Below are 12,527 nucleotides of genomic sequence, written 5' to 3' on the forward strand. Positions count from 1 at the left end.
TTACAACTATTCAAGTCTGGAGATAAAAGGGTGGAAACAACCATGGATAATATGTATATAAATGGGTGTGGCTGTGTTCCAATAAAAGTTTATTTGCAAAAGCACCTTGTGGGCTAGATGAGAACCACATGCCATAGTTTGCAAACTCCTGATTTATAGCATGGCTTCTCCCCATAGATCTGGAATTGACGCCATAGTCTGTCATTTACTATGTGAGGGTGAATTTCCTAGCTTCTGAGCCTCAATGTCTTTATCTGAAATATACTTTCAAGTGTATTTCTGTCAAGTAAGTATATATTTGGCACACATTGTTGAAAGGATCAAAGAAGATAAAATGTTGAAAGTTTTCATCACAATGCCTGGCACATAGTGAATATTCTTCAAATGAATGATGCATTATTGGAGTCCATTTATTGATGTATACTTTTAAATGTCACGCAGTCATTTATAATAGGGCTGGAGCTAGGGTATCAAAAAAACTCAGCAATCAAAAGAAATTATATTTTAATGCAATATCTGTGATTACTGGTTTTTCCTTTGTCTCATACTCCAGTTTGACTTTGCATAGGACTGTTACTGATATCTTAACTTTAAATTTTTTATATTTTGCTCACTTTAAACTTAAAATACTTCATTGAACTATTATTTTTATATTTTGCTTCATTTGAAACTTAACATACTTTATTGAAATATTATTTATTTTGATAACTGAGTTTTTGTTAAGTGCCTCACCTTAATCCTAGCCCTTCTGAACAGATAGATATTTATTGAGTATCTTCTGTGTACTGCATGAACCAGATAGAAAAGCCTATTTTCTCATGAACCATATACTAGAAAGAGAAATGAATGAGGCTAAGGAAATATAGCATGGATGATGGGACTGTTTTAAATAGCTAGATTAGCGAAGACTCCTCCAATCTGTTGAAATGGAAGGAAGTTCTTTTGTCACTGTTGCTTCTGCTAAATTTCTTCCATTTTCTGTCTAGATCTCCTTTATTAGAAGTTATCCACACTATAAATTTATTGAAATAGGAAAAGTGTAAGTTAACGAGAACTATCCACAGTGTGTCAGAGAGACAGACACTGAATCCATCATGTTGTTTTGGCTTTACCTCATAAATGTGGCGCTTTATGTCTAGACATTTCCCCAGATAGAGTTTAATAGTTAATACACCTTGGAGCATACATTCCTCCTTTTACCGTTGTTGCAGGAAGGGTGTTAATCATCCTGTCTACACCCTCTGAAGTGCTTCCAGGTCCCACACACCCCCCTCCACTCCGGGCCCCTCAGCTGTTGAGTGAGCGGCTCATAAAACTGTTTTTAATTCCTTGTTTTTTTCCCTCCCAGCCCTTATGTCAGGAGTTGGTCTGTACACTCTTAGCCCTTGCAAACACCAAACTCCTGAATTCTGTCTGGGAATTTTTCCTACCTTCTGCTCTCTATGAGGATTTCTTAGGCAAAGCAGCTTATATTCCACAGCACATTTTTGGGCTTGGTACTGACAACAGAGAGAAGTGGTGTGAAAAAGGCCTTCCCTCCAGAGACAGGAAGTCCGGGCATTGTCTGAGCCAGACTGAACTAAACCTTAACTGTCTGTTTTATTTCCCACCCTGGGGTGACCTTTGGGAATAAGGCAGGGTCACCTCAGCAAGTCTTCCCTACATAGTAACTTGTGCTGTGACTTGTCTCTGAGGCAGAAGACTTCAGGGAGAGGCCATTGTTTCCACTAAGACTTCCAGGGATTCTTGTCTCATGACCTCTGTGATACCAAGAGTGTGAATTTATAGCCCAGGGACTTCAGGGCCTATTCCCTCTCTTTTTGTCTAAATGAGATCTTTAAACCCTTAGTGGAGTTTATCTTCTCCAGGGAAAGAGGATAGGAAGGAAGTGGAATCAGGAGATGTTATCCTTATATATAATTTAACTTTTTTCTTTTTTTCTTTTTTTTGGGGGGTGGGGGGGCTGCAGGTGTGACACATGAAGGTTCTCAGGCTAGGAGTCAAATGGGAGCTGCAGCTGCCGGCCTCCACTTCAGCCACGGCAACACGGGATCCAAGCTGCCTCTTTGACCTATACCACAGCTCACAGCAATGCTGGATCCTTAACCTACTGAGTGAGGCTAGGGATCAAACCTACATCTTCATGGATACTAGTCAGGTTTGTTTCCACTGAGCCACAAGGGGAACGCCAACATTTTCCTTTTAGTGATGAATGTAGAAAGCATTAAGCGATTTAACTGTTGGTCTTTTTAAACCAACATTCTGATTATCACCTATATTTTCTAGTCACAAATAGTAGGAAGCCTATTGAAACTGTTTTGAAAATAGAAACACTAAAGATTGTGAAGTCTAGAGCTAAATTTTGAGTTTCAGCGTTTGTTTGCTAAGGTTCTACCTCTATTTTTTTAAAAAATTAATTTATGTTTTTGCTTCTGACTTTTTTGCTAGTCACCTTTGGCCTGCAGCTCATTCGGTCTTGGTTCCAAGTCATTCCATGCCCTGCTGCTTCCTCATTGACATTCAGGGAGGAAAGGGTTTCTCTCAGGCTCCACAACCTGAGAGTCGAGAGCCTGGTTTTGATTGGCACCAGCCTAAACCATTCCCTGTGACCAGGGGAGTCTTGTGTACTAGTTGGGTTAGTCCTGGGTTAACACCCCTTCCTGAGTCAAGGAGGATGAGATTAAACTAATGGCCAAATAATCAATAAGGTGCTATTTCTGGAGCCAAGAGCAGGGTCACACCATCTGTATTAGGCTTTGATTGTGGTTCCCAGAAGAAAGCATAGATTATGATGATTATGATTTTTTTTAACACTTTTGTATGTGCCATGTACTGTTGGATGTCCTCTGTAAGTAATTATTTAATCCTCACTGCATCCTTGTGATTACTTTCAGGATATAGCCAGTGAGGGTGAATGTTAGCTAAAATATGAAGAGAATTGTATATGCCCATTTGATTCTTCAGGTAGCATTCTTGTAGAATTTAGAACTCTTTGGCTTTTTTTTTTTTTTTTTTTTTTTTTTTTTTTTTTTTTTTGCTTTTTAGGGCCGCACCCACAGTATATGGAGGTTCCCAGGCTAGGAGTCGAATCGGAGCTTCAGCTGCCAGCCTACACCACAGCCACAGCAGCATGGGACTGAGCTTTGCCTGTGGCCTACACCATAGCTCACGGCAAAGCTGGGTCCTTAATCCACTGAGTGAGGCCTGGGATCGAACCCGCATCCTCATGGATTTGTTAACCACTGAGCCACAAAGGGAATCCCATAGAACTCTTTGGAGTTTTAAAGACAGTAAGATATAATCTTGTAATTTATGTGTAAGGAAACTGAATCCTCATAAGACTTGGCCACCTGTCACATTCAGCTCCACTTTCCAGAGTTGAAACGGAAACAAAAAGAGCAAATTTGTGACGTTTCTGTTACCACCGTCACTCTGGCACTCTTGACAGATATAGGTAATTGATTTTGTTTTTATTAATAATAATCATACCATCATTTGAAGGTAACATGTGCGTTTAGACTTATTTACCATCCCTGAACTAGAACTCGAGTGGCTAGTCTCCTTCCCCAGTGCTCTTTCCCCAATGCCGTATGACGTTTTTTGTCTCTGCATAATTATTTATGTTGTTTTATGGGGACAGTTAGAATTTTGAAAGAACAGGAGTTCCCTCATGGGTCAGCAGGATAAGGATCCAACGTTGTCACTGCTGTAGCTCTGTTTACAGCTGTGCTGTGGGTTCGATCCCTGGCCCTGGAACTTCCACATGCTGTGGGTGGGGAACAAAAAAAGAATTCTAAAAGAACAAATCTTTGTCCTATGAAGAGTGTTGATTACGTGAAGACATACTTGACTTGAACGTTGAAGATTTCAGGCCCAGAACCAACTTACCAAAGGTTTATAAATTCTTGAGGTGTTTGGCATTGGACAGTAAGAATTATGACTTTTTGTTAATAGTTCAGATGCTTTTTGTTATCAATTCCATGTTGTATCCACAAGAAGCAAAATAAACTAAGCCCAACTTTAAACAATATGAATTAGATTTTGAGTGAAAAATCCATCCCAATTAGTAGTAAAAATTTTGATTGCATGTTTGGATATGGGTGGATTCAACTTGAAAGATATAATGTTTTAGTCCCAGGTACATCAAAATGTATACTATTACAGACTTTATCTTTGAAAAACCTTCAGAATCCTCTGTTCTGTAAATTATATACATGCTCACAGCACATTCTTTACTACTGTTATCGCATATACCCATACAGACATCACTAATCAACCAACCAATCAATCACACAATCAAACCATGTAAGCCTCTACTCAGCCTGGAGGTCTGTGGCTGAAAACTACCAAATAGTTATGATTGGTGATCTTTACTCTTTGTGATACCAGGTTTTTTGTTTGTTTGTTTGTTTTCCCAGAACAGCAAAATAGTCTCCAGAGAGAACTTCAGAATCAGGATTAGAATCTGGGACCTCTAATTTATTTATTTATTTTTTATTTATTTATGTATTTATTTTATTTATTTTAATTTTTTTCCTGCTGTACAGCATGGGGATCAAGTTACTCTTACATGTATACATTTTTCTTTTTTCCCACCCTTTGTTCTGTTGCAGTATGAGTATCTAGACATAGTTCTCAATGCTACTCAGCAGGATCTCCTTGTAAATCTATTCCAGGGTGTATCTGATAACCCCAAGCTCCCAATCCCTCTCACTCCCTCCCTCTCCCGTTGGGCAGCCACATGTCTGTTCTCCAAGTCCATGATTTTCTTTTCTGTGGAGATGTTCATTTATGCTGTATATTAGATTCCAGTTATAAGTGATATCATATGGTATTTGTCTTTGTCTTTCTGACTTACTTCACTCAGTGTGAGAGTCTCTAGTTCCATCCATGTTGCTGCAAATGGCATTATGTCATTCTTTTTTATGGCTGAGTAGTATTCCATTGTGTATATATACCACATCTTCCGAATCCAATCATCTGTCGATGGACATTTGGGTTGTTCCCATGTCCTGGCTATTGTGAATAGTGTTGCAATGAACATGTGGGTGCATGTGTCTCTTTTAAGCAGAATTTTGTCTGGATAGATGCCCAAGAGTGGGATTGTGGGGTCATATGGAAGTTCTATGTATAGATTTCTAAGGTATCTCCAAACTGTTCTCCATAGTGGCTGTACCAGTTTACATTCCCACCAACAGTGCAGGAGGGTTGGGACCCCTAATTTAAAGATTGGTGTTGTTTCACATTTTACCTGAAATTAATTTTAAACATCTAGTCCAAAAATAGAGGTTCTAGCCCTAAAATAGAAGCTAAATAATATTTGGTATTTTAAAAAATGAATAAAATAGTTCCCATGTCTAGTGTTACTGCCTGATATTATTTATGGTATCATGGTTAGATATTGATAGTTACCTTAAAACACCCACCATTGATGTGAAAATGGAGGGATTAAAGTTTTTATACCCAAAATTTAAAAACAAAAAAATTTGCCTATTTTATTACCTGCAAAGTAAATTTATGTTTCCTTAACTGGCTTAAAAACTAGAAAATTCCTATCAGTAGCACTGACAAACTGTATACTTATACTTGAATAAAATGAAAACAATGGAGATTAGCAATAGGAATACTTTTCAGCACTTTTTCCTTTTTTCATAAATATAGCAATAAATGCACAAAAGGTAATTAAGCTACCAGGAGTGGAAAATGCAAAAGAATCATAAGTTAAGTCCCATAAAGCTTTTTAATTAAAAAAATGGAAGAGTTTAAAGATGTGTTTTAGATTTGAGGAAAAAAAGCATTAATTATAATGTTAGGTAAAAAAAATATATACGCATATTTTTGCATTGTTGCTGTTGGTTAAAAGTAGACATCATGATGCAAGGTACTAACCCTGGATCCAGGTAATACTTTTAATATAAAATCCTTGAGGGAGGCATTAATAAGCATATTTGACTAGAAATAGCACATAACATGTATATTAGTTTTGTTTTTAATTAGATTTAGACAGAATTCATTATTTTTAATGGCTTTTCATTAGCAAATAGAAACCATTATTTGGATATATTATGGTAAAATAAATTCAAGGTGTATGCTTATTTTCTGCAAAGAACCTCTTATGTATTTAAAGAAATGATTGTTTGGAATACAAATCATAAATATTTCAGATTCCTTCCTTTTAGACAAAAGTATGATTTATATGCTCTAAAAATAGCACTTCTGTCTCCTTTCTCAAGTCAGATAATAATAGCGAGAAGTGAGATGTCTTACTTAAACTATAGAGAAGTCTTGGAAGTTCCTGTTGTGTCTTGGTGGTAATGAACCTGACTAGTATCCATGAGGATGTGGGTTCGATTCCTGGGCCTGCTCAGTGGGTTAAGGATCTGGCATTTCCATGAGCTGTGGTGTAGATCACAGACATGGCTCATATCTGGCATTGCTGTGGCTGTGGCATAGGTCTGCAGCTGCAGCTCCCATCTACCCCTAGCCAGGGAACTTCCACATACCATGGGTGTGTCCCTAAAAAAAAAAATAAAGTCTTATTGCTAACCAGTTATAGTTGCTCATCTTAGATGTTACTAGAACTGGGAGGCAAAATTGAGCTACTTCTTGCAGATTTTTATTTGATTTTTCTTTGAATACAATAACTTAGTTTTGGCTCCGAATTTATGCATGTCAACCAAGTTCTTTGAGTTAAATCTGCCTTAAAGAAACACTGAGGCGTTCCTGTTGTGGCTTAGCAGGTTAAGAACATGACATAGGGTCTATGAGGATGTGAGTTCAATCCCTGTCCTGGCTCAGTGGGTAAAGGATCTGGTGTTGCTGCAAGCTGTGGTATAGATTATAGATATGGCTCAGATCTACTGTTGCCCTGGCTGTGGTGTAAGCCTGCAGCTGCATCTCTGATTCAGCCCCTAGCCCAGGAACCTCCATATGCTGCAGGTGTGGCCATAGAAAGATATAAAGAAAGAAACACTGAACATCAAGCAGGATCTCAGATGTGGGTCCAGATTTAACAGTATTTGCCATTATTTTCACATGGGGAATTGTCTTCCTTAAACAGACCAGTTGGAATTAATCTGCAGTTGTATGATTTATTCACTCTACTGGAGAAATATGTCTTCTTGGTGCTCGTCGACTGAATTGTATCATCTCAGAATGCGAAAAATAATAGGGACTTGTTAACAATACAATAAGGAGGTAGAAGTGGGTTCTTTTAAGGCACAAATGGGCCATAAATTAAACTAATAGTATTGTTTCTTAAGTATAATTTTTTTGGTCTTTTTTTTTTTTTTTTGTCTTTTCTGTGGCCACACCTGCGGCATATGGAGATTCCCAGGCTAGGGGTCTAATCGGAGCCGTTGCTGCCTGCCAATGCCACAGCCACAGCAATGTGGGATCCGAGCCATGTCTGCAACCTACACCACAGCTCACAGCAACGCCGGATCCTTAACCACTGAGCGAGGCCAGGGATCGAACCCACAACCTCATGGTTCCTAGTCGGATTTGTTAACCACTGAGCCACAACGGGAACTCCTTAAGTATAATTTTTAGAGTTGAATTTCTCCAACTTTATAAGGTTTTTATATAACTTTGATGAAATATTGTTCAAAAACTTGTGCGTTATCTTTGCACCACTTCTCTTTTTCTTGGACATTGGTCTGTGCAAATTCCTTCTTAGAATTTGCATTATCTATAAATCAGTGTGTATCTCCATCATCTGCTAGGCTGTGGACCTGCTCCCGAAATAAATAACAAACAGCAAGTCCAGTAAAATCTGGATATTAAAACGTAACCCCATTTAACACATAAACCTTTTGTGAGGTTTCATAAATATGTCTGCTTCTAATCACAGTAACCACAAGACCCTGTAGACAAGAATCAAGAAGGAGACACACAGTGATGTGTTCCTGTTAACCGACTCCAACCCTTATTCAGGGCTCATGAGTTCTTCACTAATTTCCATGCTTGGTTCCTTTATTCAGACCTGAGTACCACATTGTAATCTCTGCCTGGGCTCCTAGTTTGCTGTGTGACAGTTATTTTAGCCTGTCCTTGTTTGTCATAACCTCAACGTTTCTGAGGAACATTGGCCAACTCTTTTGTAGAATACTCCTCAGCTTGGGTTGGTCTGATGATTTTGGTTGTGAGTTTTTAGAAAGAATCCCACAGAGGTGATGGGCCCTTCTCATCACAGCCTATCAGGTGTGTATAATAATCCATGATATCCAAGGTGAGGTTGACCTTCATCACATGGCTAAGGTGGTATTTACTAGGTCTCTCCACTAGGAAGTTGTCTTTTTTCTCTTTTTCTGCTTTACTCTTGGGAAGTTCATCACTAAATGCAGTGGGTGCTGAGATTAAATTCACCTCCTCATGGGGTCACCTGTACTTTTGACTCTTGTCCTTTGACCAAGTGGGAGGCACTTGGACCTAGCAGATTTCTCTGTACTTCAGGAAGTGACTCCCTTCCAGTGTGTCCCCTCTCTTTGTCTGCTGCAGAATGCCTCATCCACCTACCTTAGTCCATATTTGGACTGAACCATGGTTTCCTCCATTATCTACTCTGGTTCTTGAAGGGTTTACTTCACATTTTAGCACACAAAAAGCAGTGACAGTAATCACAGGAGCCACCACCTACTGAGTTTCCCTTGTTTAGCACTGTTCTAAGTACTTTATGTGGATTATCTGATGTAACCCTCACAACCACCCTTTGATGTTGACACCACTTGTTTTCCCCATTGTGCAGATGAGAAGACAGAGCTACAGGAAGCTTAAATTGCCCAGGGGAGCCATAAGGGTCCTGTGGCAGCTGTACCCCCAGCAACCATTTCTTAGCACTGAGCTTGGTTCTGAGCTAGTGTTGAGTCAGTATTGAAATGACTATAGTGATGAACTGGTGAATAAAATTAATTTTCCTCCTAGATTGACCTTCTTTTATTAGAGAGCTGTGTTAAAGCATAGGGAAAATGAGAGTCTTAAAAGTAATCATGCTTCTCGAAAGGCATTGAAAGCAAAGTTCTATCACATTCCTTTCTTTTAAACAAATCGTAATCGCCCTTGGTGGGCTTGTTAAATTTGCACACAGTTCTGTCATGTGCATCACATATTTGCAGCTTATTTTACCTTATCATTATTCAGATTAAGTTAAAGTATTAATGAAAAAAGAGAGGAATATTTACTTCTGAAATTGACAACCTAACTCTTGAGCTCAGGAAAAGAGGAAGACTTAGGAAGAAATCAGCAGATAGAAGTATAAAATTAAAACCAAAATAATTCACAGAGAACATGCTATAGTGTCATTAGAGTACAGAACTATAGAAAACTCTTTAATCTCATCTTCCATTTCATGTATTTATGCATATATATATGTATGTATATAGATATGTACACACACACACATATACTAGGGATTCACTGCATGTACGGTTCTGTGCTAGACATTGCGTTAATGTCGAACAAGATGGAGAAGAAACTCATTCTCCTAGAGTGATGAGCTAGTGGGGAAGCCAAACATTAAAGAGTAAACCATAAATTACATCTGTGATAAGATGTCCAAAGTAAAGCATGAACCTTTTGCTCGGATAACACAGAATCTAGTGCCTTTCTCATGGCAGCCTCCCTGGCAAGGGGATGTTTACACTGAGATCAAACCTTTAGCCAGAAATTTCAGATGCATTCATTGAACTAAAAAGAAAATATTTTTCATTCTAAATTGAGTGAGAATTACTGTTAGATTTCTTAGGTCCTAGTATGTCTCCATCAAGACCTCATTCAGGTGAATGGGAAATTACTCAACAGGTGAATGGGAAATTACTTTTGGTGGTCAAACTGCCCTATTTGAGGAAAGTAGCCTTGCATATTAGGTTGTCATGTCAGAGTTGGTGAGCTGCTGAAAATGCGTCCAGCTGCCAAAATGCAAATGTTTTATGAAAGAGTCAATAAGATGAAACTAAAATGCACATGACTTTCTCTTCTTATTTTAGATAATGTCAGACTTGAGAGAGGAAGGCTTCTTGCAATTGCCCATCCTCCAAAGCTAGGTTTAAGCTCACCCCAGTCTTTATTTAGTGTCATGTTTTTTACTTAAAAGCATTTATTCAAAGCTCTGAAAAACAAAGCATTTAATGCTATGAGACTTGTGCAACTAGAAATGATTAATGATATAATTCTCAGTCTTTTATAAAGTGTCTTAACACTGAAGAGATTTATACAGTGTGGAATGGCAGTGGTGCTTCAATGTGAGAATAGGTAATCAATACCTGCAAGCTTAGAAAAAGTGTTCTATTTCCTCCACTAATGACATAGGGGTTTTTGCAAGGCAAGGGTGTCTGGAGCATGAAGCACTCCAAAGAAGAATTAATTTAAAATCTGAAGTGGAAGATCAGTTTCAATTAAAATTGCACTTGAACGTATATTGGATAGAAGTGTGAAAGCAAGCATATAGTCAGCTTAAATCTTCAGATTGTTACCAGTGAACAAATGAATCTCACTGGTATGAACCCTGATTATATTTTTATAGAGTGCTAAATTATATTTCACCCATGTCTGGAAGGTTATGATAAATAACATGAATGGCAAGTACTTTTAAGTGGTTGCAGAGTTTGTTTTTTTTTTTTTTAAGTGGGATAACTACCAGGTGCCTGTGTTTTTACAAATGATGGTTTATGTTCTTCTTTCTTTGGAGTCATATGTGTTTGGATTGATCTTGACATACATTTTTTTTCCACTGAGTGTAATTTATTGTAGTAGTGAGTTTCTCTCTCCCTCTCTCTCTCTCTCTCACACACACACACACACACACAGAGGCACAATTTAAACATTAGTTTTCATAATTCAAAGTTACAGGCCCAATTGTAGCTAACTAGAGTTTATAATTGGATCAGCCATCAAATATATCAATAAGCACTCTATTCACTTTTTCAGTGGCTCCTTTTGGCATCTGAAAAAAAAATTTAGAATGGATAGGGTTATTGGAACCCCGCCTTCTGAGCCCTTTCCCTTCCTTTTTTTTCCTTTTCTTTTTTTTATTGTCTTTTTAAGACCGCACCAGAGGCATACGGAGGTTCCCAGGCTAGGGGTCAAATCGGAGCTGCAGCTGCTGGCCTATGCTATAGCCACAGCAACGCAGGATCCAAGCCACATCTGTAACCTATACCATAGTTCACTGCAATGTCCCATCCTTAATCCACTGAGAGAGGCCTGGGATGGAACTTGAGTCCTCATGGATACTAGTCGGATTTGTTTCCACTGAGCCTCGACAAGAACTTCCACCCCTCCTTTTTTTCTTCAAATATATTGATGTGAGATGAAGATAAAGTTTGGCTCAAACATATGCAAATGCATACTCTCTTCCTTTATGACTCATAATATGCAGCCTTGGGAAATTTTAGCCAAGAGGTAAAATGACATGCGGGAAAAGCCCTTGACAGTTCCCAATTTAGTTGGAGCCCTACAGTAAAGAAAACGGTGATGTTAACGTTGTCTTGCAAGTGTGATGGCACTCATAAGTGATTTTGAAAAGTGCCCTGAGGTTGCTAAATCTTTGCTAATCAGTGTACATGTTCTTTCTGATAGTCTCTTTTATCTTACTGTTTGGGATGAAGATTAGGGAAAATGAAGCCCGCACAGAGTGAGGCCAAGTTATTGGCCAGATGGCAAGCATATGAATCATTTTCAGGGAACTTCGTCAGTTGCTCTTGCAGCCATGAAGCTTCCATTACTGTGATCTAAAAGATTTTCCATGGTTGCCCCTTTTTTCATGGAACCTCTGTTTATATCAACTGTGAGCTGTATCAGATTTAGGGTGATGGGGAAATCCATGGCCAATGAGTGTTTGGTGGGGTTTGGGCACAGGGGTGGACCTGTAGGAAAATATACCTTGGAAGATGCAGTGCTTGACTTTCCTATGTTTTACTCATTTCATCTCCTTGAGCCATCAGGATTAAGGTCTTATTTTCTTTTAACAGGTGCCTATGGTCCTGAGCACTGGGTCACATCTAGCGTCAGCTGTGGGGGCCGTCACCAGTCGCCTATAGACATTTTAGACCAGCATGCACGTGTTGGTGAAGAGTACCAGGAGCTACAACTTGATGGCTTTGACGTTGAGTCTTCTAACAAGACCTGGATGAAAAACACAGGGAAAACAGGTAGGCTATGCCTTCTTCACCTGTATACAGGACAACAGGAAATGTTTCTGGTGTCTCTGGTATTTACCTTACCATGTCTAGTGTATGTCACTATAGAGAATGTAGAGTTGAGTGAGAGCTTTGAAATTGGTCCTTGGTTTGAGAATTGGCCACTTGCATTACAAGCTACATGATTTGGGGCCAAGTACTTAACTACTTCGTGCTTTAAAAAGTTTTAAATATATAATAGGATAAAAATAAAAATTTACGTGAATAATGAAATTATATCAACATCATAGAGTTGGAAGGATTAAAGTATATAGAATGAACTTTTAGAAATCTTTTCTGTCTAGTATGGTGGCCACTAGCCCTGTGTGGCTATATTTCAATTTCAATTTTAAT

At 38.6% G+C, this 12,527-nt stretch overlaps 1 protein-coding gene across 5 annotated transcripts in view; it reads left to right on the forward strand.

Annotated features, from left to right (window-relative positions):
* The window catches only part of PTPRG (protein tyrosine phosphatase receptor type G), a 720,153-nt gene that overhangs the window by 402,358 nt on the left and 305,268 nt on the right, over window positions 1–12,527 (forward strand). For all 5 annotated transcript variants that reach the window (XM_021070771.2, XM_021070773.2, XM_084988823.1 and 2 more), the window contains exon 3: window positions 11,967–12,146. In XM_021070771.2, the coding sequence (XP_020926430.1) occupies window positions 11,967–12,146 (180 nt within the window). The remainder of the gene's footprint in view (window positions 1–11,966; window positions 12,147–12,527) is intronic.

This window comes from Sus scrofa, chromosome 13 (assembly GCF_054392235.1).
Source record: "Sus scrofa isolate SSC_HxYL_T2T_F1_AM1 chromosome 13, Sscrofa_HxYL_maternal_Yorkshire_Landrace_v2.0, whole genome shotgun sequence".
NCBI lineage: Eukaryota > Metazoa > Chordata > Mammalia > Artiodactyla > Suidae > Sus > Sus scrofa.